The sequence below is a fragment of the Notolabrus celidotus genome, chromosome 8, assembly GCF_009762535.1.
Source record: "Notolabrus celidotus isolate fNotCel1 chromosome 8, fNotCel1.pri, whole genome shotgun sequence".
In the NCBI taxonomy this organism is placed as follows: domain Eukaryota; kingdom Metazoa; phylum Chordata; class Actinopteri; order Labriformes; family Labridae; genus Notolabrus; species Notolabrus celidotus.
In genome coordinates, this window is record NC_048279.1 from 10217273 (window position 1) to 10245204 (window position 27932).

The window sequence follows — 27932 nt, forward strand, 5'->3', positions numbered from 1 at the left end:
AGGTGATCGTTTTGGCGCTGGTATTAAAAAACATGTATTTGGACGTTTAAGCAACATTAACAGAAGAGTAGAAATCAATTTACATACTGTACATTTTCATGAAGGGACTGAAAGGGAAGAGCCCTTTAAAAGTCCAGTTCATCTTTTTCAAACAACTGTGTTCTCCCATACAGCCCTTTTGGGATATGTCTGAACAATCTCAGGACTTCAGTGTCTCTGTTTAAGAGTCCCAAAGATTAAGGAGACTGCAGGTTAGAGGCATTAGTGGCTTTCCTGTAAGAAAATGTTCTAATCTGCGAAGCTTTATGTAGTTTGTAGCACAGGCTTTACATTTGCAGTTTAGTCTTCAGAACCAGTGTTCATAGTTTAATTGCATCTCTGAAGTTAAACATCTGATGGGATACAAATAGTCCTGCTGCTCTCCCTCCTCTTTACCTCTTTACTGTTTGTGTTAAGCACATTTTGACTCCTGTAGCAGCTTGTGAAACATGATTTTGGGCTGAAAAGCACTTGAAAAGTAAGTTAAAATACCTATAAAAGAGCTAAATGAAGTAACTGTGAAGAAAAACACAACACAATTTTGATGTTCCCATTAATTGATCAGTATTATCTTTTGTAGACGTACTTTTTTATATTGCAGCTGAGTGTTTTCCTGATCAGCCAGTTGAAATCACATACACCTCTAACCACAGGCAACATTACGATTGGATGTAATCAGAAATGTGTAATTTTACACTGCAACCACACACAATTGTAATTTTATTAAGTACACATCACATACAGAAATCACAACCGTAGGACACACTTGATGTGGGTCTATGACTTAACATTAGCTTTGGTCATGTCAGTGCATGAGGATGTCTTCTTTTCACATTAACAGGAGCTAGTTGATGTATTATTTTATTATGCTATAAAAGAGAGAAACTATCCAATTCAAATGTAGAATGGTCCGGTAGACTTAATGGAGAGTCACAGTTTAATCCAGGATCCCTGTTTACAAGATAGTTACAGAGGAAGACTGGCTCCATTTGGACAGATCCCTCCCGCCCTTTAAATGTTGAATTTAAGCTTCTTGGTCTGGACGCAGGTATAAAGAAGGCTACCAGCCTGTAAAACCAAAGCACATGAAAACACCTCTGCCCCAGCAGCCATCAGAAGGATCAACCAGTCACAGTAATACAGCACTGATGCTACAGAACCAAGGTCTGTATTACTGATCTACTATTTATGGATTGTTTTATTTTGTTTTCCTTCGTCTTGTCTTTGCTGATGGACCATTTAACATACTTTTATTTACCATGTTTTTGTGATTGTTGGTATTTTTAACCTCTGTCTTGTTTTTAGGGTTAAGGTAGGGTTATCTTGTTTTTACTTAGGGTTATCTTTGAGTCTGGAGCACTGTTGTCACTTTGTCATGTTTATCCTGTTTGTGTAAAAGGAGGCTGACTTTCTCTCTATAAACAAATGCACTAAACTTGACCCTTGACTCCTGAACTTATTAAACAATGTTCAAAATATTTCGACTGTAATATTTCTTCTCCCAATGGATTATAGGGGGTTTCATTACGGTGGCCCTGAAGTGCAAATCACAACGGCATATCAGAAAACACTACAGCAAATCAGAAAACACAACGGCAAATCAGAAAACACAACGGCAAATCAGAAAACACAACGGTAAATCAGAAAACACAACGGCAAATCAGAAAACACAACGGTAAATCAGAAAACACAACGGCAAATCAGAAAACACAACGGCATTAACCAAACTGGAAGAAGGTACCCTCCGGGGACATGACTCGTCGCTGATTGGACTGAGTGTACCTACTTCTTCTGGTGCCGTTGTGTTTTTTGATTTGCCGTTGTGTTTTCTGTTTTGCCGTTGTGATTTGCACTTCAGGGCCACCGTATTTCATGGCTCTCAATACATGACACGATACATCTCCATGATAGCATTGTGATTTTTTCTTATCCTTAGTTGTCTTCTTTAATATTTCAATCATCACATATACCGTCGCATATATCACTCAAGGATGAAATTTAATTGGTTAACAGGCAAGCCTCTTGAGTTCCATTCACTGCCTGAAGTAGATGTTTGCTCACAGGTGACATAAGGAAAAACTAAATTAATTTAATGATGAGTTTAAATTAATACTTGAATATCAAAAATATACTTAAGAACCTTTGACACATTGCCAACTTTTTTCAGTCCAATTTTCTAAGCTGTTTATCGATACCTGACACGTGATTGGCTGATAGATCATGGATATAGCTCTCCATTTTTATGACTATAAGGTTGGATTTAGATTATGTAAATTAAAGTACATTTTAGTTACTGTAAATAGTTTTACTGTTGACAAACCCAAATGCTCCTTCTCCTTTAACATAATCAGCTAGTGCTCACCGGTCTGGATGAAAAGCTCTCTTGAGAGTTATTGTTTTGTAGTTTGTTACACCTTTAACTAATCATTGAACCTCAAATCTTTCTTCAGACACTCCTAGCCTTCAACTGTTGTTTTAGAAAAGCCTCCTTGGTAGAGCTAAAATATAAAACAAGAACTTTTGATCAGCTTTCAACATCGGTGTTGACTAATATCAGCATTTGTTGAATAGTTTCACGCACTTACGCCTCACTTTCTGTTCACAGTTGACATGTGAGTATCCAAATAAAGAGACATCAAAAAAAGTCATAAAATGAGATCATCCACAAACATTTAAATATTGGTAGTCTTTATTTCAACAAGACTAAGAATGTTGTTTAATATACATTTTCTCTTACATTTGAACATCTATCTCATCATGTTTTTCCATAACATTTAGGAGATACTCTGACAAGTAAAATCTGGTTTCTTGTTATGGCCTCTTTTAGAGACATCTAAAACGGCTGCTCTTTATTTACACATTTTTTAGTCTTTTCAGTCACTCATCAGAAAATGAGTCCTTCTGTTCTTGTGGGCCAATGGCTGATGGAAGTTTAAACTAAAATCCATTTTCACTTTCAAGTCACTAGACTGAAGTTACTTTATGGATCCAATGAAGAACATCCAGCAGCTGGACCAGCTCCTGCCAGCCGGAAAGTGTTGCTGCCCTGGCCCGCAAGCACAGACATTTACCATCATCACCTGAAACCTTTCCTACGACTCTCAGAAAGTCAGGTGTCTTCACACTCAGCACAACTCTTCCACATGACACAAACACATGCACAAGCCCTTGTAGAAATGTTTGTGGAACACAAAATTGTGAGAACTTAACTTGTAACATGCACAACTAATGCCTAATCGAGCTGCTGAAGCACAGCTTCATTGTTTTCAGTTAGGGCTTCAGTATCACGCCATGATTGGATGTTCCATCAAATATTTAAAGTCTGAATCTTTGTTTGTTATTTCAGTTTTGCCAATTGTGCTTGTTGGAATATTTTTGGAAGAAATTTTCATGTTAGCGTACAATCAACCTGTCAAGATCAATGGCCAAACGAGGTGAAAGGTCGTGATCAGTATTTAACATTTTACTTAACTGCTAGTCCATTCTTCAGTTTTTACAAAATGCATTTCAACTCCTCCACTCTCTTCACTTTAACCCATGACTTTGAGAAATGTATTATTGCAATGAATACTGTATACTATTTGGATAATCTATATCAGTTTTAGAAGTATGTTTGCAATGAAATAAAAATATGCATAAGTTACTGTACAAAAACTACATGAGGCAGCATCATTTTGGAGATGAAATGGCCAGGTAATGCAACTTACAGACTCTAATTAGCAAAACATAAAATTCTTAGTTGTGCTTGTCAGCGGGTAACAACATCTCAAAAACCCTTCAGGAAAGTGTAGTAGATAAAGACACAAACCAACATTTACATTGCTTTTCACCTCACAAGGAAGCTAATAATGTACCACGTTTGTACAAAACATCAGGCACCATAGATTGCATTCATTTTGGTAGCACTTGTGACGATACTTGAACGTTTCACTTTAAGTTTTCACAATGAGAATGTGAGGTTGAGGATAGGTAAACCAAAGGGTTCAGAATGAGTCTATTGATACTGACGCCGGACACTCTGGAGGTACAAGTGTGTGTTGTGGGACCAAAGAGGGGGGAGAAGATGAGCCCCAAAAACTGTGCACACTGACCAAAAGTGCGCCAATATCTGTACACACTGTCCTCTTCAACCACCTTAAACTAGCTGTAAAATCGACTGTAGTACCTAATATATATCTTCATACCAAAAATAGCTAAAAATTACAACACCTCTCGACATAAAACCCTGTATTAAAATACTCTTTTTCTTGATTTCATTTGATCAAAGCATCGTCTTTTGTTCCTCTCCTCGAGTTAAATGTGAAACGCTCTGAACACCTTTTTCAAACTAGTAAGACTGTATAGAATCAGATCCTCTGTGCTGAACTGAGCTTACAGTACCAAAAGGGGCAGTCAAGACTCGTCAGCTTTGCCTTCTCAAGGGGTAATGCCAGGGGAGTCCTTCCTCTTCCAGAACAGTTACCTTTCAACAAGATGCCAACCACACTTCTCATCTCTATCAGATACTTTCAGTTCAACACCACCAGGTTGCATTGACAATGACAGCAAGCATGAGGTATGACATTACTGATGACCTGTTAAAGCTAAGGACATTAAGTGGAAGAAAGAATGTGGGAATTAAACATAAGGTTGTGGTAATGCTCAAAGCAGACATACAATATGAATGTTTTGTTCGCAGAGCACCTCAAAGATCTTAAAAGTGATTCCATCTCCTCAGGTCAAACATAAATACCTGTGCAGTAACTTCTCTCACTGGTTCACATTGGAATGAGCTGGAAGATTTCAATGTTGCTCCAAAGCAAAGGGACAAAGGCTCAAACTGGTTCTTAGTTGAGATCTGCAGCTCGCTTCATAACTTCTAAATAGCTAATGTATTAAATGTATTAATGGACAGTCAAAACACTCACAATATGCACATTCATAATGTACACGAATGGTCGATATGAAGCGTTAACATTCATGAAAAACATCAGAAAGATCCACAGAAATATGAAGGTGCGTCCCAACACAGGCACTTGATGTTCAACCTAACACTGCTCACTACTTAGTCACAGATGGCAATCATTGAGGAAAGCACATTTATGAGTTATTAAATAAATCGTTGGTTACGCTGCAAGCAGAACCATGGTGGCTCCAGAAGAACCACAAAGAGTACAGGTTTATCTGGGGAAGATGTCTTTGAAGAGAGAATCCAATAGCTCTACACTGATGTCCTTAAAAACATAAAAAACAAATAATAAAAGGTGACGTTATTGTAATATTAAGAAGAGTCTTTCCCCCCGATTGGCGGACAGTTTTAGGTCCTGAAGGCAGTCTTATGAAGTCTTTCTGGCAGTTTTCCCCTTCGCTCCGTCATTCCTGGTCTTTCTCTTCCTCCAACCTGCCAGCCAGTTTTATCTCAGGTGAGGAGCAAGCATGGCCAGGGCCAGCCCGCAGAGTGCCAGTGCCATGCTCCCGTGTGAGGCAGTTGGAGACGAATTACGGTCCACCACCACTTGCTTGACCTGGGGGTTTGCCAGGGTTTGGTGAGTTGAGAAGTAGATGTCCCGGTCTGTCTCACAGGAAGGAGTGTCACAACCGCTGCCGCTCTCCTCTTCTCCGCTGCTTTCATCTTCTGGGGAGAAAAGAGAGACAGTTTCAGATGTGTGCTACCAGAATTTGAAAACAAATTAAATGAAAGAGTTTAGCATCCTTACCAGTGTCCGAAAGAGATATCATTGCCACTGTGTGCAGCTTTGAGCCAGCTCGTCATTTCCTTTAACACTGCGATCTGACTGCGGATCACGGTGTCTGGCTGTTGTGATGTCGACGTCCACATCAGGGTTGGACACCTGATTGGCCAGACCATTGCCGATGACACTGACTCTTACCTATGCAGAGCGAGAGTCAATATAAGTCAAGCTGAAAAAACTACTTTACAGACAGTGAAGTTAACACCCTGTAGGTGTGGTCTGCAGCTCACCTGCGTTTCGCTGTTCCATTCCAGCATTCATCCCCAGGGCGCGATCCTCTCTATCCTGCACACAACCGTCTCAGGCAACGTGGACCAGAACTTTTTGCATGTTTCAGCTTCTTCTTCACATCATTCGTCTGCATAGAAAACACAGGAGAAAAAAAAGTCTGTAACTTAAATAAAGACAAGATAAAAAACCTGGTTGTGCTCTTGGTTTTCCTATCCTACTTTCACAGTTCTGTTCCTGAACTGTAAAGTGTGCGTCTGCTAATGCTATTGTGACTGATAGCTACGCATTAGTTGTATTGAATCTGGGATATCCTTGACAAATCATGTTAAAATGTTCTATTAATTTTTTAGTATAGATATATGATGCCTGTCAGACATGAGTCTGGTTCTGCTCGAGGTTTCTGCCTGTTAAAGGAAGTTTGTCCTTGCCACTGTACTAGCTAAATACTGCAAGGTGTAATGCTCATGGTGGATTAAGATGATATCAGACTGAGTCCTGTCTGTAAGAGGGGACTGGATCTTATCCTGTCTTGATGTTGGGTCTTTGTTATAATATAACATAGAGTACAGTCTAGACCTGCTCTGTTTGTAAAAGCTTCTTGAGATAACTTTTGTTGTGATTTGGCGCTATACAAATTAAGATTGATTGATTGATTCCAGTCTACTTTGATGTATTACTGACTGCTCCTTTCTCTGTGGAGGTGATCTTTCGTACGTGAGGTTTATTGTGAAAGTGTGAGTACTTCAAGTCTATAAGGGGACTCTCTTCCACTGTATACCTGCAACGGTGAAGAAGGCTTTGTGCTGAAATATAGTTTGTACGCCAATTTGCCCAGATTAGAAATTGTGAAAGGACATTTAGTGCGCTGACGTCTTTGCATAGTCAGGCACCTTCAGAAATTTTTCAGTGCGAGTGTGCTCCTTTTTTCCCTTAGCAATTTGAACTGACATCCACCAGGGCCCATTGTGGTTCGATCTCTTACACTACCTGCTGAGGCTGTCTAAATTTCATATATTTTGTTGTGTAAATTCTAATGCTCCATGATGCATCGACAACAACATCCTCTCTAATGACGTTCAACAAAATAAGGGTTTCCCTTGTCTGGTATGAGATTAAAACTTGTGGTTGTGATGTAAGAAATCTGAACACAGGGACTTATGAAACAGGTCTGATGTGTCCTGCCTGTACGTTTGTGTCAGACACATTTTGAGACCAGGTCAAACGGTCCTTACCAGTCGATCTAGACTTGTGCCAGCAGCAGTCGTGGGCCTAGCATCAGGACTATACGGGCGGAAGCGGCCGGTAAAGCCTGTTTCTTTGATGGAACGAGTGGCACGGAAAGCCAAGCTTGGTTTGGGCTGCCCGCATGCCTTGGAAAACCTGTGAGACGTGAAGAAGAATAAAGTGGAGTCAGTTTAAAATATAGTCTTTTATTTTGGACTCTCTTACAAACACTGAAGAATGGTACTGACCTTATGTGACACTTGCATGCTGTTCTCCTGCATGTTCATGATGGCTTCTGAGATCTTCACGTCGATGGGATCCATGACGGACTCAAAAGTAAAGGGACCTGCAAAGCCGCTCAGCTAGACTAAGCATGGCATCTAAATAACACAGGGGAAGACATTCAATTAAAAACAGCAAAATAAGCTGTGGAGACTCTTATGTCAGCCTGCGTTATAATCTGCAGCCACTAGGGGGAAGCACGTGCCTACAAGGAGGACACAGAACAGAGCTGCTGCACGGTGAGGAGGCGGCAGAAACCCCCTGACTGTAGCTGTTTCAGCAGGCAGGAAGAGACGCATGTAATAGAGATGCACTGATGTAAGCAACTTCTTTTGTCATGTAAGTATGTTAATGTAGGAAAAGAGAGGGAACAGTGGATATTTACTCCACCCTGGATGTCATGAAACTGATCTGAGTCTGTGTTTACAAGGAATACTGTGGGTCACCACATGTTCACGCCCTTCCTCTCTCTCTTAATGGTACAAAAAACAAGAGGAGTTTTGTGAAATACTCCCCCCTTTCATTTTACACTTTCCGCCATCATGGTTATAGATTATTCTCAGGTAAGTCCTGTTCCTGACTCATGCTTACCAAGAAAGTTATTCCATTCTGTGTCCAAGTCCGCCTGGTTGGCCAAACACCCGCGCATCACATTCAGACAGTAGTTCTGGCAGGGTTTAAGGGCCACTTGGCCGGAGCAGTAGGGACAGTACAACATCTTCATGGCTGCTCGCACACAGCTGGGAGATGCACTAACCTGGAGGAGAAACAGGGCGGTTAGGAGTCTGTTGTAGTCCTACAGCACAAACACTCATCCAACACCACAGATACATCTTTACCCTGTGAACAAGATTGCTCATCCTTGTAAACTCTACAAAGCAGTATAATCTAATCATCAATGACTCAATCACTGCAGTGGAAAAACATGCCATAGCAGAGCAGTCAGAGTGGTTTATATTATCAGAGACAGTGTAATGGAGTCAGCTTTTCCAGGAAAGATATGAAGTCAGAAACCCAGAAGGGAGGGACGAACAAAGCTGCAAGGAGCAACTTCTCAGTATCTGCTTGCAGAGTGAGTGCAATTCTTTGTAAAGACAAAAGCCCCTCTCACTCACCGTAGAAACTTTATTGACCACATCCGGCATGATCATTAGGCCACGTACAAAGGTGCGTGCAGCCACAAAGGCCCGCGTCAGTTGGATGCGGAGCTTGCGGGGCACATCGCCGAAGGGCTGTAGCTGCTCCGTGTACCTGCTGACGCACTCCATGTAGGCGTCACTGAACTCGTACTGCACATTGACCAGCCGGAACATCCTCTCCAGGAGGTCGGCCCAGAAGTCGGACAGCATAGAGTCCAGGTTGACGGCGGCGCTTCCGGACACGTAGTACCGAGTCAGGGCCTCGAAGAAGTTCTTGAAGAGCTCTGCGTTCTGCACGTACATCATCCCGTAGGTTCGCACAAACATGCTGTGCAGGGAGACCTCAGCGTTCTTCAAGAGCTCCCGGAAGAACTCTGAGAATGAAGATGAAGATGAAGAAGAAGAAGAAGAAGAAGAAGAAGGGGGTTAGTGTGACTTGTTAACACAGTGCAGCTAAAGAAACAGAAAAAAAATCTCACATTGTTCACATGTTGTCTGCCGAGGAGGGGTTGTTTTACAGATGTGAACCTGAATCCATGTTTTGAGTTTATCAACCTCTCTTCAATGACTTCTAATAATGTTACATGTGTTGGCCAGCAGATATACACTTTGTGGGTATCTCATTACAAAACACAGAGAGACACAAGAGCACAGAGCGGTGTTTTTCATCAAGTAACTCCAGAACAGACACTCCAGCATGAGACAGTGTTTATAAATAACTAAATAAGACAGAGCAGTGTAATATTGCTGCCACATGGCCGTGTTGTGTTAGATCTCGGTATGTAGAGTCCTCCACCTACATCTTCGTGTCTGACCCTAAAACCTGTCCTCCTGCCAGTTCTTGAAATCAGATCTTCTCCTCCACCAGTGCTCATGTCCTAACATTCTGAGGATCTCAACAGAGGCCATGAAATGTGGGATGAAGGCAGAATGATGTGTGTTATGAGGATGGACGGTTGGAGTATGGGGAAGCAGAAGAAGGGGTGAAAGGTGGAGCTGCAGCATCTCTGTCAGGCAGAACAAGCAGCGCTGCTCCCTCGCCTCTGCAGACTTGCCATTCAGCGAGACGTCTCTCCAAATCAAGCCGCTTCAAACTGACCACCATCAATGGCATTTTCTGTTGTCACATTCCATCGCTCTCCTTTCTCCCAGCTTCTCTTGGACTGTCCTTCAGAGACATTTTCAATAGGATGACTGAATAATGCAACCCCCCCCCCCCCCCCCATTCCCTCCCGTATATGGACCTGTATCCCCCATCCAGGCTAGCATCTCCCTCCCTCTGCTGCTTTCACTTCATCAGTTCCTTCAGAGAGCTCTCTTCACTAGAGACAGGGAACAATGACCTACTTCATCCTAAGGAATGTCCATCCCCCCCTCACTGCTTTTCTCCACCCCCAATAATCCAGGTCCCCCTCTCCCACAGACACCTCCTCCTCGCCCCCCAAACTTTCTTAATCTGAACAAAATGAGAATTCTCACAGTCTCTGAAAAATGCTTCACCTTCATTCTTGCATGCATGCAGGCATACACTCGCCCCCTTTCACTCATCTCTTTTTCCACCCACTCACCCGCTGCCTCTCGCAGAACTGTGGTCCCTCTGCAGTTTCCCCGGTGCCCTCTGCTTGGCTTTGAAATGTAAAGTTCCCATGCTCTCACAGAGGGAGTCACTAAACGCTCCCTGCCACCAGTACACACACACAGTCCCCAAGTAGCGCTGTCACTTCCACTTCAGACTGACAGACTAAAAAGAAAAATGAGGAAGGGGAGGGGTGCGGGCGGCTTGGGGCGGGTTAAGTTGAGGGCTTTTTTAACTCCAAATCCCCACTGTGTCGCCAAGGATACCGGAAACACTGCAGCCCCTCCATTTACCTCCCCACCCTCCTTGCCCCCCCCCCCCCTTACTCCATCACACGCACATACACGCATACAACACAAAGCCAGGGAGAGGGGGCACCAAGTTCCACGCTCCATTGACAGTGATTAAAACAAAAGGTCCACCCTCGGCCCTGGAATGTCAGAGTTGCCACAAGTTTAAAGTCAGTGAAAGGAGATGGCAGAGGGTGGAGGAGGAACAGGCATGAAAGTAGAAGCACAACCCTACACTTCTTTATTCTCTTTCTACAGTTTATTAGAGCAGTTATGCCTGTATGCTGAACAGATAAGCTCTGTAATGAGTTTGGACAAACCCACTGCTTCAAGAGAGCGGCAGGGTGTGTGGGAGCAGTGGCAGCAGGGTGGGGCTGGGGGTTGTGGGAACTTTTTTTTTTCAGCAAGTACAGGGTCTGAAGTATGAGCAGTATTACACAGGCATCTTGCATTGTCATTAAAAACAGTTTACGACACACAGCCGTCCGCCAACAGACCGAGGAGCTGAGCACTCCCTGCAGGATTTTTCCATTAAAAAATAGGCCTGCCGCTCAGCCAATGGTCTGCCAGAATCTGGGTGAAAGGTTGCGTGGCAGAGTGTGCGAGCCCACGAAGTGTAAAGGGAACGAGGACAACTCCAGCCTCTGTGAGCATCCATCTTTTCCTCCCTCACTCCGCTCTTCCTGTCATCATCCCCACATGTTGCAAAGAAGGCCCTAAATTATGAGCGCTGATCTTAGGCCCAATCCATCACAGGAACAGAGGAGCTGACCAATCTCCTCCCACTGTTTCCTCCTACTTCCTCCTTCTTCCCTCACCCCCACCAGTGGCCCTATAAACTCTGCTCCTCCCAATCCCAGCCCAGGCTGTAATTGCATCCTATTTGTGCCAATTAGTCCCTGCGCTTCTCCCTTTTCTTAGGGGATGGGATTCTGTCCCTCCTGCTGTTGTACTTCAGTGCTTTGGAGGGAAGTCTCTTGTTGTGCGTGTGTGTGTGTGTGTGTGTGCGCGTGTGTGTGTGTCTAGAGACAAGGGGCCTTAATCCCAGTGCTTAAATTCCAGACATAGGCTTGCTCTGCTGGACGGGGTCAGTGCAACACGACAGACAGGCTGAGGCCAGGACAAACACAGAGAGAGGGGAGAACTATTTCTGGCCCAGGTCTTAATTGGCCATGACTCCTCGCTCCAGGCGCATGATGAGAGCCTGCCTAATCACATACACCACTTCCTGAGTTTGTTAGTGTGTGAGCGCATGTTGCTGCCTCCGTCTTTACGTACAGATGTGCAGCTGTGTTTATCTCTGTATACATGTTAGATGACGTAATGATCCTGTCCGCCTCTCTCACCAACACAATGATAAACACTTCCTGTGACAGTTTCACAGAGGGGAAGTGTCTCCTTCTAGGTGTCCCGAAGTGACAACGGGAAATAATAGGACAGCAACCTGAGCCTGTCACTGAATCCAGAGAGACAGACAGCCTAATGGTTGAGCTGGAAAAGAGCACAGCCTTTGTAAAAAGATCCCACATCTAACAGTTCAGAGACAGCAGCTACTTATCTACAGCGTTGAGGAGGAGGAGGAGGGGGCGCAGAGGGGAGGAAGGTAGAGGAAGTACAGGGAGGGCTTTTGGCTGCCCCCTCTTGGTGGAAAGAGAAAACCTTGTACGGATCAGGCTTTGTATTTTGATATGACATGTTGTGATGATTGTGTTGTATAAAACTGAAGTTTGAAGGAAGAAAATGATCCTCTAACAGCTTCAGTGTAGTTGGATGGTTGACGCAAGTCTAATAAAAAGTTCAGCTGTAGCCAAAATGAATTGTGACTGCAGATGTTTAAGAGTCTTTTAAAAGACTGGGGGAGAACGTCTTGAACAAACAATGCTGCAGTCAATCAGTTCATCAAAATCAAACACCATGAATCTTAAATGTTGCCTGTTAGTTGGATGTTTAAAACTGATTCAGGACCACAAAAATCTAAATCTGTTATTTTTATGAAATCACCACTTTAAGTGCTTATAGTTCAAACACAAAGCAGCGATTAGAAATGCCACTTTCCCCAAAAAACAACACTGTTCTCTTCTCTATGTCTTATTTGAACAAAACGTTCAATGTTTCAGGATGAAAAACAAACAAAGAGGTTGTCCGTCATGTCAGCATCATGCTAAACTTTTGCAACAGAGAGATGTAGCAGAAGCAGAAAGGTCTGAGGAGGAAAAGAGAGGGATTTTTGCAGAGTGAGGCATGAGATGGGGACAAAGGGCAGCAGGAGAGGAGAAAGAGAGGGGCGGGCCAGCTCCAGCAGCCACTGCATTCCGACACGTCACATTCCTGTTCACATCTGGCTGCAATACACACGCTCCCTATTGCTGACTATCCCTCGCTCCCTTTCACAGACACATAAGACCCAAAGGTCTCTGACCCGCGTATGGGCAGGGATGTGCACACAGAAACACATGAAACCATGCACACAAGCACCCGTTACAGTGGTCGCTGTTCAATGTTGTGAGTCCTCCCAAAGAGGAGACCCATGGGCAGAGAGGAGAGGCGCTCCCACAGACTTTTAATGGATCCCAGAAAACAACTTTTTGTTTTTGAGAAACTTTTATAGTTTAGTATTTATGATCGATTATATTCTGGTATGCTCAAAATGTGCCCGGTATTAAAACAATAATTTAATACACTTACATAATTATAGCAACATGTTTTATCCCTTTCTTCACAGGCAGCTTTGAAACGTTGACTTTAAGTGCTTACTGGAGAAAATAAAAAAGGAACCTGCTGGTGATGTGATGTCCAAGGACGACTGAGTGCAGGATAAACAACACGCCCAGGTGTATGAGATTGTTTCCTTAAGATAGAAATTTAGATATACGGTGGTGAAGAATCTGTTCATTGGTTTAGGGTAATAAATGATAGTTTTCACCGGATAACAATCAACCTTTGACGTCAACACTACTTTATAGCATTTTAAAGCCTAAGTACAACATGTTTAAGATGAATAATTTTCCCTCCTGACACATTTACAAAAGGCTGAAAGTGTCGTATCTGCTCTAAGATTACATAACGTAGACTTAGACTTATTATCTATCACAGCACTCTAATCTGGGGTTCTCTGTTTCTGTGATCATCTGACAAGCATCTATTTCCCCGTTAACCTGGGTAACCAGTCCCGCCCCCTGTAGTATATGATTTGTTGGCTTAAACAGCAACAGGAACACCTTGTTCAACAATACAGGCTGAGATGTTTGAGTCGTAGTAACAGGAGTCGCTAAGTATACATCAGACAAACACTCACAGAGAGTACTGAAGAAGCCGCTGGATGCAGCGGTTTCTCTGTGCGCTCACACTCCGCTGATAACGCTCTCTCCTCCTTGGGAACAGCTCTTCAAAAAGCTAAACGTAGCTAACGCTAGTGGGCTAACATTAAAGGGGTAGTTTATTGCTTAAGTGGGGTTGTAAGAGTTGTTTGTCAACACAAAGGGCCGGATTCACAAAAGGATTGCGCAGCTTTTGCTCTCAGCAGAACTTGTGCAAATGAGCCAATAAGACATTGCCTGATGCAAAAAGCACTGTTAAAGGTTAAATACTCCACAAACTGCACTACCAAGTAAATGACTTCTCTGTGTGTGTCGTTTGCAAACATTTAAATGAACCAATGTGCATTTATTTGGAGCAAAATATGCCTCTTTCTGTGCAAACAAGCTGCATAGCGAAATACACCAAATTAACTAATACTGGCGCTAACAGCCTCACGCAGTTACAGAGAAAGTTCTACCATCTGCTGATAGGTGGGGGCATTTGTGCTTAAGTATCTATAAGTGTTGTCAAGCTCAAACTCCTCAGTGATAAAGACAACAATTTAACCTCTGGAAGGCCTAAAATAACATATCTACATAGAGTCTGTTGATATGAGCTAGTACGGTCGCACCGCTGACACCGCTTAATGGTTGATGAATTGTCATCACACATGATTCTCACAGGATCGTTTTATGAAGTTGATCTGAAGAAGAGTGAGACTTCTTGCAGACTTGCTATCTTTGCTGAGAGTTGTCCACGAAAAACCTTACTGAGAAGCAACACGTTAACAAAATATGGCCAAATAAAAGACTAAGGAGTGAGACATCTTGCGTCATTACCATCTCTGCTCAGTGTGAAAACGGCAACCCGGAAGCGACAGTTAAAAAAAAACATAGAAACACAGCAGGAGTGAAGCAACACCATTGCATCGTAAAATCTGTAAAGTGGAACTTGTTGATCATGGAGCACGTCAGTAAAGCAAGAGCGTTTGAATAGACGGCAGGATGGACGTCTCTCTGTTGGTCATTGTGACGTTCAACTAGACGGTCAAAAGTAACCGCCATACTGTGTGAGGTTTACATTTTCAGTCCCTTATCTTAAAATAATTACCTTTAAACACTTAATGTTTTTCTCTCCTCATTTCTTTTTCTTCCTTCCCTTCTACCGCTAAACTTTACCACGCTTCACATTAAAACTAAATCATTTATCTTACATGGTTTAACATTTTAAATGACCCGTTTAGAGTTTAAAAGAGTGATTTTATACTAAAAAGCTTATTGCCAACTAACTTTGTGGAATTCATTACCTGATTAGTTGTATAATCGCTTCAAAAATCGATGACTAGTCGACTTTCAAAATAGTTAGTTGTAGGCACAGAAGCTTTAGGGTGCCAATCGCTGCAGACGATGATGCTACCACATCATTTGTCTAATTCTAACAGACAGAAACCCTAACATTGATGTTGCTGAAAGTGTACGCTCGAATTTGGACATTTTCAGTACTTTACTGTATCGGCAATTTTTTTTTTTGCACTGTTCTCAGACGGATGGCTGTACTGAAAATGCATGGTTCTGCATGGCGACAATGAGGTGCATCCCTGGGACGTATGAGTTTACTACATCCTCTCATATTTTGACTCGCCACAGACGCAGGCAAAACATCACTGCCGAAACAATGAAGCCAACTTGATATTGAGAAACTTTACGATATAGAACTTGCTGTCCTCATCCGTCTACATACTTTCAGAGAAGTAAGAGTCCTCTCCTGTTTAACTTATCTAACGTATGTTACAGTAGAGCTCCAGTAGTTACACGGTTGGGAGGCCCAGGGTAGTTGAAGCTGCTCCACTTCCTTGGTGACTCAGCACTGCTCCATGTTCCCATGCGCTCTCAGGGAAACCTGATCCCAATATTTACAGGCATACACACATGTGCTCACACACAGAGGAACAGGAAGTACAGAGAAGACTAAATCTGAAGATGTGTGTGGTCCGTCTGGAAGCATGCATGCCTCTCTGGAGAGAAGGGAAGCATGTAGTGGGGGACTAAGCAGTGTGTGTGTGTGTGTGTGTGTGTGTGTGTGTGTGTGTGTGTGTGTGTGTGTGTGTGTGTGTGTGTGTGTGTGTGTGTGTGTTGGGGGGGATGAGGCAGGGAGTTGAGACATTGAGAGACAGGTGGACAGACCAACAGACACAGACTGAGTGTCTCCGCTCTAGGCAGTGCACTGGCAGGTGGAAGCGTCCATCAAAAATAGTGTGACACAAGTTTAACTATGAGGACACTTGCCCGCAGCACAATGCCGCCTGAAAAGCAGCTCCCATTTGCGTGTGTTCGCAGGCGTTGGTGTGTTTGCTTACTGTCAAAGTGGTCGTGTCTCTGTCTGAAGGTGGATTGTAGGTTGGTGCTAAGCCTGGAGACGGGAGCTTTGATCTCTGTGTGGCTCTGCTGGCTCAGCTTCTCCTCCATCTCCACCGTGCAGCAGGAGAAACCCTGCGGACACACTTTTAACGGAGCGCCTGGAAGAAAAGAGAAGAATACTTTCATTAAGCATGGTGTGTTATGTTAATATGACTGATTCCTCACTGTTGAAGACACACACGAAACACTACTTTGCTTTAAAAACACTGATTTACAACATCACCCCTCGCCAGATCAAATGCACCTTGGCTGTGAAAAACCACTTAGCTGCACTTAAGTGGATTAATTGCAACTCTCAGCTCAGAGCAGTCTTTAGCCAGACCCTTTATAGAGCCCTGCTCTTATCCTGGCTCTTCTCTGTTCTGATTGATAGCTCTGTGCTTTAGCTTTCTCTGAGTGCTATGTCCTTCCAAAACAGAGTTGTAAGAGGAGATCTGCTCTTCTCCTGCTTTGAGTTTAGCTGAGAGCAGAATAATGCAGATCAAACTCATTCTTGGCTTGCATCAACATTGGAGATCATTATAAAGACAGAGAAATATTCTTTAAATGCTGCAAAGTGACAGTCCTTTGCACCTTATCAAAATGCATATAAATGACTTCCATGTGACATCAGGCATCTGACTGTGACGTGATCCGTTTTGGAACGCTTGGTGCTGACGTTTTTCTTAAAGCTTCCTCTGTTAAACACTTGGAAACCAACAGGAAACCCCTGGATATAAACCACGGTAGAGCTGCTAATCAAAGTTCCCCTCACATGCCAAGAGTAGCAGATATTTTAACTCTTTCATTTGTACTTTAAGGCAGTTGGAGCGACGTTTGAGAACACTTCTGCAGACGGGCGATTTCTAACTGTTGCACCAGTGGAAAACAGATTCTACATAAACTACTCTGCTCTTTTTCCTTCTTTACCAAAACCATTTTTCAAACGCAGTCTCTGATAAATTATAAATTAAGAGCAACTGCAAACTCTGTTATAAGTGAGTTTAACATCCAATTAAGAGCAGGGTCAGGGGAGGACAAATGCAAAGTTGCAGCTGCAATAATGTTTTGTTTTAAACGTGGCTGTTGGAATCTGGGAGAACACAGGGATCCTTTCACTGCACCCAGGCACCAACGGCTTGTTTAGTTTTCCCCACCAGCTTGTGCTCACTGACTCAAAGCCTGTGTGCATGCACAGGTTACTGCTGCTTTAAGGGCTTCAATATTACCTGCAGTGTTTGCTAACGTTTGATAAAAATTTCACCCAACATTCTGATTTACTTCAGCTTAGAGTTGATGTTGACGCGTCTTTACATGGACTCTGCAGTGAGACGGGATACAAATCTAAAACTCATTTTTACAGACTGTGATTTATGTGATTTCACCTTTTTATGCATTTATAATTTAACTTATTATTTTGATTTTATTTATTTATTTATTCTATTATTTATTTATTTAGGTTTTCCTATTTGTTCACAGGACCTCCTCTCCCTTTATTCGTCTTACTTATTCACTTTTTATCTATTCATTCATTTATTCGTCCACTGATGTATATTGACCTCATTGATCCACACCGTTTCTCTGTTTTTATTATCTCTAATGTGATTTCATCTTCTTCTTCAACCTTTTTATTGTACTTTAATGCTTTTGTACCTCTATACCAACAATGATTTAATGGTCTACTGTTGCCTTCCTTTATTCTGTTTATATCAAATTAATCCTTTTGAACCTTTTGGAGTTGTATTTTGCATATAACAATCTGCACTTCTTTCTGTCTATTAAATGTTTATTTTAGTTTTCTGTTATGCTTCTTCTATCAAAGCACTTCATTCAAAAGTGCTATATAAATAAAAGTTTTTATTATTATATTACATACATTTATCTTACTTTGAAACCCTCCAAAGTCTCAGTTTTGATTTCTGGATCATATTTATTTAATTGAAATAAAGTAAAAAGAAGAACAGTGTCAGTGATCTTTCAGCATGTTTAGTTATTATCAATAAGTTACACATTTCTTTCTGTTTGTTTAATTTCATCACCCTCACTGTCTTCTGGATGCAGAAGAATGATCTCTAAAGCATCTCGTCTGGATTTGTTAAAGACTGCAGCCTTCTCTCACTCTCATTCCTCAGTTAATGTTCAGCCTAAATGAGCTTTCTGTTATTTATTAATGAGGTTGAGGATGGTTCTGGGGTATTTAAGTTACCCTGTTGGGTATCAGACACAACTCAATGTTATTTCTCTCTAACATTAATGTCTCCATAACAACCTCTGCCATGTGGATTTATTTCTGAGACATGTTGAGGTTGTTTTTTTTCTTTTTGAGCCCCCATCAATCTCTGTTTCAAAAATGTTTTATGTTGTTGACTTTTGTTACTTCACACTCGCACTGAAAAATCATTCCAGACCAAGTTTCCAGTAGCTTTCAAAGTCCAGCAAACAACACAGCCCAGCTCAGCTTTGACTCTGTAAACTTCACGTCTTAATCAAAAACAAAACCTGTTTGGAGAAGTCCCAAACATTTCTGGAATAGCAGCTGAAAAGCTGAAAAATTAAACTACAGGGTCAGAAGTGACTCACAGGGATATAATCATCCAAACAGGGCACAAGAGGGAGGGATGCACCCTGGCGCCATTAACTGGACCCCTCAGTCTGGGATCAGATCCAAATAAGCCTCAAGTCACTCCTTCTCTCACAGTGCTCTCCCCGACTCATCGCTCCCCCGGCAGCCCTCACCCGTTAGTACAGCTCCCTCCTGTGCACGTATGAACGTACACACATGCCCAGGCCTAGTTGGCAGCCACTACCTAAACATATTCACACATCACATCACTACTCAACACATGGCTCTTTGTACCGGCATGATTGGAAGTACATGGAGCAACACACACGCACACACAGACTAAACTTTTGGGTGAACAGACAGCCAGTCTCTCCTCCAGCAGGGCCCCTTGCCTGCCCACAGCACAGGCACACAATCAAAAGGGTTATGTCCATGTAGGAAAGAGCCCCAGATACCAAAGTACACAAATAAAAGTGAGATGGTCAATATTTCACAGGAATGTCTGTACAAATGTCACATTGTTAGCTCAAAGGATTAGGTCTCTGAAAACTGAAGATTCTTTGCGAAGGCATACTTAGTGAAAACATTCTGGCAGCCAGTATCTCAAACCACTGGGAGGAGAATGACCCAGCTGGAAGACAGGAGAGTGAACAGTTAGATCCTATAAAAATCAACATCATGCACAAGTTTGCGTGACATGTTTCAGCCTCAGTGTTTCACAATAAGCTCCGTCAGTCCGTGCATCCTTCATTCCTCTACCATCCCTGGCATGAATAGTCTTTGTGTGATGGGTGAACTAGCTCTCAGTTGCCTTATGGAGCTCTTTAAGGGGGCCTCTCCCTCCTCCAGCTTCCAGAGTGCTTTAAGAAGTAATAAGACACAGAGACAGAACATTGTTCGAGTGTCACTCAGAAGAGGAGAACGTCCGTTTATGGTGGTCAAAACAAGAGAGCAGCGTCTTGTAAACAAACATGTGACTGTGTGCCATGGCATTCATTAGTCCTCCACTGCTCCTCTGCTGCTCCTTTGTGGCAAGACCACCATCTCCTTTAAATGGCTCATAAAATAAGTCACTTCCCTTTGACATTGTCCTGCCTCTCAAACGCTGTTCTCAGAGGAAGGGTGGTGGGGGAGGAGAAAACGCCTCATAGACAAAAACCAGATTAGACACATCACTGCCCCCTCTGCCTGCCATCATGTGCCCCTGAACCAGACAGACCTTCGGGTGCCCCCCCCCCCCCACCTCTGCCTCCACCGCCACCACCCTGCAGGCTTAACCAGGGGGGTCAAAGGTTAACAGCCACTCCTCTGAGAAAGGTCTTGTCCCCTGACCCTCCCCTGTTCGCTGGCCAGCACTCACCACACACAGTAACTCAGCCCCCATACCCCAATCACTCCAATAATAATACCACCAACACACACACACTCACATAACCCCCCATTACACACACGCAATCACGGGCTGTAAAAGTCGCAGACTCGAGCGAAAAACATAAATAGTAAACTCAAATGCTCAAACACGCCAATCTGGAGTCATAAAAGTTGCTGCAGGATTATTTCTGTCACTAAAACTTCTGAGGCAGACACAACGGAGGCCGAGGGGTCCGACATGTCGTGAATCGTGCACTGACATCTATCACTAATTGGAGCCTGGTGGTCTAAGAACCAGACCGGAGTGCTTCCACGAAGACATCAACGTGGTAAACTGTAAGCTGCTCACAGTCATGTACATGCTAACTCAATCTCAGGGGGATGCAGGTAATTTGAGACGCTGAACAAGGGGAAATTCAATTTAAACAATGAAAAATGTGTAAACATGCAGTGTAACAAGTGAGTCTGACAGATCTTCAAAGTTTCAGCCCAGAGGACTCAGCTCTGGTCTTACTCAGCGGTGTGAAGAGCACAAAACAACACTCACGAGAACAAAGGTTGACTATTAATTGGCGTATTATGCTCCTTGCTGTAACATGTAAAGGAAAGTGCTGCCAGTCTGCTGAGCATTACTCACACAGACTGTTGTAAATTTGCACGCCCTGCAGCAATAACTCTCTCCCGCTCCTCGGCTCTGTCTGGGGTGTAATTATCTGGCGGGGGAAAGGGGGATTGAAGGATCGGTGCCATTTGTTGGATACCTCTCTGTTCTGACCCCCATTCAGGCCTGTCATAGACAATCATATGAGCTGGACCTGTTGTCTTGGGCGTGACGCCATTTTGAGACACATTAGACATCGGAACCTGTAGACTGCCTCAAACGTGCAAAGTGAAGGAGGACACTTTGAAGAGAAAATTGAAAGAAGTGATTACAAGGCAGCAAATGGCTGAATAATTCATTTCTCAATGATAGCAATCGTGTTTTGGGACGGTCCCCTCTTAAACTCTTTCCTGTCAGAGCATGCTGTCATAACAGCCCTCCTGTTTACTGTTTCAGTTACAGAAAAATACTTTACACATTAGTTTATTCCCAGAATGCTTTTTACTTCATTTCTCTGTCAGCTTTTTAATGTTTCAAGCGATCCTGATTAATTAGTTCTCAACAAATAAATCTGTCACTTGTAAGCAAACCTCTCTAAATGCTCCACTTTTATAAGCTCGCAGTTATTAAATAGCAGATGTGAAACCTTATTTAACATCTAACGTATCACTAAACTGATAGATCTATTCAAAATGATGGAATGAAAGTCGACAAGACTCAATATCTTAGCAGGAGGAGCTCCTGCTTAAGTTTACTCTAGTACAACAACAAAAAGTGCACTAATAAACCTATGAAGAAAGGAACGTAGCTACCCCAACCATCAGTGTCCCATTTTTTATCACGTTAGATCTAACATCTTTAAGGAGGTGAGCCGACTAAGACTTAGGTTTTATTTACGAGCCGGAGGAGTCGCTGCAGGGGAAGGGAAAGTTTATAACGTCCACACAATCACATGAGGCTACTGCTAACCACTGACTTCTGCCTGAGGAGAAGTGTGCCAACAGAAAGTGAGGAGGGGGAGGCGATAAGTTCCTCATCTTCTTTTTCAGATACTAGTTTTGATCACAAAGGCTTTGAGCCTCCTAGCCAACAGATACAGTGTTCCCGCCTGTCATTCAAGTCAGTCATGTCCTTAAATGGGCAAAACTCGTAAACTTAACATCTTCTGAACTGTTCCATTAGAAAAAAAGATCCCTAACCCCCATACATTGTGTCCCGATAGGAAAATGAGCTCTTCAGAACGAAGCTGTTTTTTTAAATCAGGCTGTAAACATGTTTATTTCTGCTGCAAAGATCGTCTACTTTTATGTGGTTTCCGGTGATTCTGCAGCCTGCCTCAAGCGGACGCTCAATGAACTGCAGTGTTCAACACTTCCGCATGGGCTTCATATTTTTGAGGCCGGAGGTTGTCGCTTGGGGTGAACGCTGAGCTGCAGCAGAATCACAGCAAAGGTAGAAAATGTTGAACAGCATTGAGCTGTAAGAGGAAACCATTACTGAAGACTGCTGTTCATATGGAGGTAATCAGGGCAGGGTGATACTTCCCCTCCTCTGTTTGCTCTTCAACCGCTCACAAAAATTAGTAACAACAAGTTTACAGCATCTTGGGTCACACCATTAACGATTTTCAGATTTCAGCTCATTAGAAAAAACATAAAGGGCCTGAATGTGAAGGAAGGGGAATTCTGAGTGTGACTGAAACGTCTAGTGGGTTTCACTTGACTGCTGCTTAGTGTCTCCAAGAATCCCTGACATCACAAGCTGAAGCACTGACAACATAATAATGAATCTTTAGAGTATCGTTTCATCTCGGGGTCTGAACTGTGTTCATGTGAAACATGAGGTGTTCACTTCCTTTATCTTAAATATGAAACTTACTCTATGGCACAGTGAGGTCCTTGCTGGTGGACTCAAAGTCAGCTTTTATTTTGCAAAGCTTGAGCAAATTTAAACCCATACTACTTGATGTAAATGTCATTAAAATTGTCAACCTGAACCCCTCCTATTGGTGGATCCATCACAGCACTAAGATTAGTAACAAGTGTTAATCCAGGTTGTCTGAGCACCCTGTGTTTGGACTGCTAACTATCTCACTCCATTATAAACTTCAGGTGCTACAGACACCTGGATGTATCAGCTGACTCATGGTTCAGCTGTTACACTACTCTCAGAACCATAACTAAAAGGAAGTTACTGAAGAGGGCTAGAGTTTCAAACATTTGATTAATATTTAATGAGATTTATATACATTTGAAACTTGATTTTCTGTACGTTTGCCTGACTGATAAATACATATTTAGCTCAATGTGTTCCAGACTCTTCTTCATCCTCACGCTGCTGCATGCCTGTGGTTCTATTCAGGAGCTTTACATTGCTTCAAGCTAGAGTTCACACCATGCGTTTCACAAGATTCATCTGACGCAGATTTACATAGCTAAACAAGGAGGACTAATGTACGGAGAGCACAGTGGATGGCTGTGGCTCAGTGGTACAGTGGGTTATTTATCAGTCAGAAGGTTGGTAGTTTGATCCCAGTTTTTGAATCACATGCCAAAGTGTCCTTGGGGAAGACACTGAAACCCAAATTGCTCTCGATGACACAGTCGGTGTTATGTGAATGAGATTAGCTCATACTGATGGTCCTCTTCTAAAGCAGCCTCTGCCATCACTCTGTATGTTTACATATTGTTAAAAAAAAAATTAATGTATCGTGCTAGTCCGACTAAAACTCTCTTCATTTTCTAGATCATAATACTGAAGACGACGCTATGAGATGCTATCTGTCCCTGTACTTGTTTACATCCGGGTAGTAGAGCATTTCATCAGTAGCCACAGGTCCAGATGGTGGCAGCGCTACAGCTTAGACACAACATGTGACCAGCATTTAGAGCATATAGTAATATGAATATGAATCATTAGATCGATTGACCAGTAACTCTGGTGCCGGTTTATGATGTCGTTCACTCAACGCACACATCTGTAGTGGTGAGATGGTTAGTACTATGACAAAGTTGAGACCTTTATCTAAACTATTAAAGAGGTAATTTATATAAATATATCAGACTTTGCCTTCATAGAGTGTACTGTTCATCAAGCATTAAGGCTTGTCTTAGTCAGTTTAATTTTCCCTCAGCATTTAATCATCTGACCAGAGAGCAGCCACCAGACACTCATGTTGATCTGATCCATGATTCAGCTCAAGCAGGAGGTGTAAAGATGGCAACAGGATAAACCACCAGTTACATCCATAAATAACGTGATCCACTACTGGGAGGAAACTTCTCAGAAGTGGTAAGTGTGGGGAACACCAGCAGCGCGAGTGACATGAGAGATTTACTCCGCTCAGAACAATGCTTGCCATCCTTTACAGGGCAGGAAGTGTTGGTTTGTTCAGATTACTCTCTGGAGTGGGTATTTTCAGCTGTGAAGTCGTTAACCACACAGTGGAGGATGATCTTTAAATAAAATAATGTTTCCTGAAATAAGAGGGATTCAATTATCTTTCACAACACAGCTGTCAGAACATTCAAGTTGCCTGTTATAAAGCATTGCTACAACAAGAGAGAGGAGGCTTTCTGCTGCGAAACAGTGTAGAATGTCTTATAAGCTGCTTTGAGTCATTCATTGCAACACACAGCCCTAAACATGACTATTTGTGTTTCACCAGGTGAATCTTCTACGTGAATCATTTCACAAAGACAAAAAAACACCATCGTTTGATCAACAGCACACACACAGGGATCCATAAATCTGTGCCTTCTGCCACCAGGGTCCGTTTCTGATTGCTAAACCAGTCGGGGCCTCTGGCCAATTAAAACTCTCCATTTGAGAACATTCCAAAACGCTGTCATCCATGAACATTCACCCAGAAGCCCCTGGAGAGATTCCACAACATACCCGCTGCCTCTCACTCTGTCTGCTTCCCTCTCCTGTCCGAGCCCTGCATCTCCGGCTTTGTCTCCCGACACAAAAGCTCCCTGCCTACACTACTTCCCAGGTCACTGCTTTGTCAGGGTTTCAACTTGCTCCTGCACTTCCCCGAGAACACTCAGCGAGTCAGAAATCAAATTCCAACCGCTGCTGTTGTTCTTGAGCGCTGACCTGCTGCACTCGCTCTATGAAAACGCTTGTGGTTAAAAAACCTCTGCAGACATAACAGTGTGAGAGGGAAAAAAAGATCTGTTAGTGTTTGGTGAAAATTCTGACACATCTTTGAAAACATTATTCTGTGTAAAGAAACATTACATGACAAATATGAGGGTTGGCAGAAAGGTTACCTACGGGTCATTCAAACAAGAACAAACTCATCTCCATTCTGTATTAATCTCCTTCAAATACTAAACAATAGTTACAACAATTGTTCCAATTATTATACCTCAGATACAACTGTGGTGGGTCAGTCCACCAATCTAAAATCACTCTTAATTAGCCTTACAGTACATAGCAAGCTGAGATGTTTAGTTCTTTGCCGCTAGACAGTGTGTTGCTAACAATGATTGCGTCTTAAGTCAGACCAGAAGAAACTGTTACACAACGCTTTGAGCCCATAGACTGTATAAATAATGGACAAAATATCCGTGACGTCACCCATCTGTTTCTGAAGCGCTGTTTTGACGTCAATCGTCAGCGGGAGTCATATTGAAAATGCTGAAGTCAACCTAACTTCTGTCGAGCTAGTGTGAGGTAAAGAGGCGGGCTTTGAGCCTCCAAGCCAAAAAACTACAGTGTTCCCGCCTGTCAATCAAGTCAGCTGTGCCTCTCATAATGGAAAACTCTTTCTGCTGTAAAGATCGTTTTTTTTAATTGGTGTGTATGTGGTTCACACACATACACACATATATGTGCTAGGGGACACTCAAGGAAAATGCAGTATTTAACACTTCCACATTGGCTTCAATTCTCGCCGCCAGAGGTTGCCGCTTGTTTGGGTCCCAACATGTTGTGAGCTGTTGCCAGACAAGCTGCTGCTGTAGCTAGCATTGTTTGTTTCTTGGTTCTCCACTTCTAATTAAAAAGGATTCTTTCCGTGTTGGTTGGTCACATGGTTTTCTTAAAGGAGCTCAATTATCCACTGAGGTCTTGTGAACTTGTAAAAACACAGATTTAAGTACTTTCATGTTAAATATCAGTTTCTTTCCACACAAAAATGTAATCTAAAAAGAATTTAGGGTCTATTATTGTGATGGCTTATTGACTGACGAGATAATGAAGTTAAGTTGTTCATGCTTTCTTTGTTTTTTTCTTTGTTGTTTTTATTATGTTACACAGATCAGCCTCAGTCAGGTCATAGGTCCATTATAGCATTTTATCAATACAAGGTGTACTGCTATGTGATTTATCTGCTGGTTTATAAATTCAACTTGGATCAGTATCTAACGGCATGAAACAGGCCTTGAACTGAACATCAGACAATCTCAAACTGTGAAACATGCTAAACTTACAGAAAAGTAAACAATAAAAATTAGTAATAATGAAACGCATCAGTGTAGAAATGAGATGATAAAAACGAAAGATCTCTCAAAATGACTTGTTTAACTTCGGTCTCTAACTTAAGCCGTTTTCAGACACACACTCTGGAAATGTCTAGAACATTTCTGGAGCTCTGCTCTGGAAATTTACCCTAGTTGAGTGTTCACACATGTACCCTGTAGCGTGAAGTCTTTCCTGTCTGATGCAGGAAAGACATAAAAATTCTGATCGTTTAATGTTACTCTTCTTTGTGATTTAATACTATTTTTGACTGTCATTATTTTGTTTCCCTCTCCATCCCTGGCACCTGTCTCTATAGAGTAGCATTTTTCAAACAAGTTGCAAAACTCGACAGAACACCGGCTGCATGGTATAAACGAGATAATCCCAGCCCATGCAAGGAATTCTCCTGAGGATTTCATGATGCGTTCTCACAGGACAGCCCGACTGTAACCAGAAATTACACCAGGGGAGAGATAGGAAAAGTTCTGGGTGAAGTCAGGGAGAAAATTTTGTTGTTTGTGTTCACACATGCAGATCAGATTGGTAATTTCTGTGAAGTTTTCAGGAACTTTGTGTATATCTGAAAATGGCTTATGAGACAACCAGACACTGAATTTGGTTACATTTAATTGTGAGCTCCACACAAACACATAATCTATGTAAAACGAGGTCCTGTGTTAAAATCAGACACTTTCTTTCTTCCATCAGTCTGCTGGGACTCTTCTCTTAACAACGACCCGACCTATCAAAAGGAGTTCATGTCACTGATTCACATTAACAACTGTTCTAATCTTTCAAACTGTCCACAGCTTGCTTTCAGGTTTTTGTGCCTTTTGATGAGCCGCAGAGTTACTGCCTTTCATCTGGTGATTCTACAATAGACACCACCTAGACATGAGTATGCGTGTGCTGGTGTGTGTGTGTGTGTGTGTGTGTGTGTGTGTGTGTGTGTGTGTGTGTGTGTGTGTGTGTGTGTGTGTGTGTGTGTGTGTGTGTGTGTGAGAGAGAGAGAGAGAGAGAGAGAGAAGGTAAAGAGAGAGAGAGAGTGAAAGAAAGAGAGCGAGTCTGTGTTATGTTTAAGATTTGCAGAGACAGGCAGAGGTTTTAGACAAATGGCAAGGACAAGTTACAGCACAGCGTAATTATCACAAGGGAAGAGGAGAGGAGGAGAAAAAAAGGGAGCACAAAAGACCTTCCTGGCCTGTCCCTCGTCTCCAGCCCTCCGTCTTTCCACTGACTCATGGCTCACAAATGAAAACAAGACTTTAAAGGAGGAGATAAAAAACACTCTTTACTTAAAGCCGAGTACTTTACCAGGGGACCCTGCGCAAACACTGTTGTGCTGTCAGAGAAATGGACTACCGTCGAGCATACAAATCGGTCCACTTTAAGATGTACTTCACACATGCTGCTCAAAAGCCACACACTGGACCATTCAGAGAGGCTGTACTCTTCAAAACAAGCTTTGAGGCCTAGTCATTGACATTTTCTGTGAAAGTTTCGTGACATGAATCATCACTGACTTCTCTTCAACTGCCCGTAAAATGAGTTTAAGAAACAGAACTTTATGTAACACACGAGAGAATGCACAACAAATACATTTCATCAGGTCCAGTAAAAGGCAGCAGACTCCTCCTCAGGACAGGGAGCTCTTTGACAATGTTTATAACAGACATCCAAAAGCAACTGAAGTCCACCAGATGTTGAGGCAGGACGGGG

General features: G+C 42.6%; 1 protein-coding gene across 1 annotated transcript in view; it reads right to left on the reverse strand.

The window, feature by feature from the left end:
- Nucleotides 1–2706: 2706 nt before the first annotated feature.
- Nucleotides 2707–27932, reverse strand: part of gpc4 (glypican 4) — a 34964-nt gene continuing 9738 nt past the window's right edge. The window contains 13 exon segments of the mRNA XM_034689670.1: nucleotides 2707–5653; nucleotides 5728–5836; nucleotides 5838–5904; nucleotides 6002–6039; nucleotides 6041–6099; nucleotides 6102–6129; nucleotides 7235–7369; nucleotides 7371–7382; nucleotides 7475–7576; nucleotides 7578–7606; nucleotides 8100–8265; nucleotides 8624–9021; nucleotides 16167–16325. Coding sequence (XP_034545561.1) covers nucleotides 5433–5653; nucleotides 5728–5836; nucleotides 5838–5904; nucleotides 6002–6039; nucleotides 6041–6099; nucleotides 6102–6129; nucleotides 7235–7369; nucleotides 7371–7382; nucleotides 7475–7576; nucleotides 7578–7606; nucleotides 8100–8265; nucleotides 8624–9021; nucleotides 16167–16325 — 1523 coding nt within the window. The 3' untranslated portion in view covers nucleotides 2707–5432.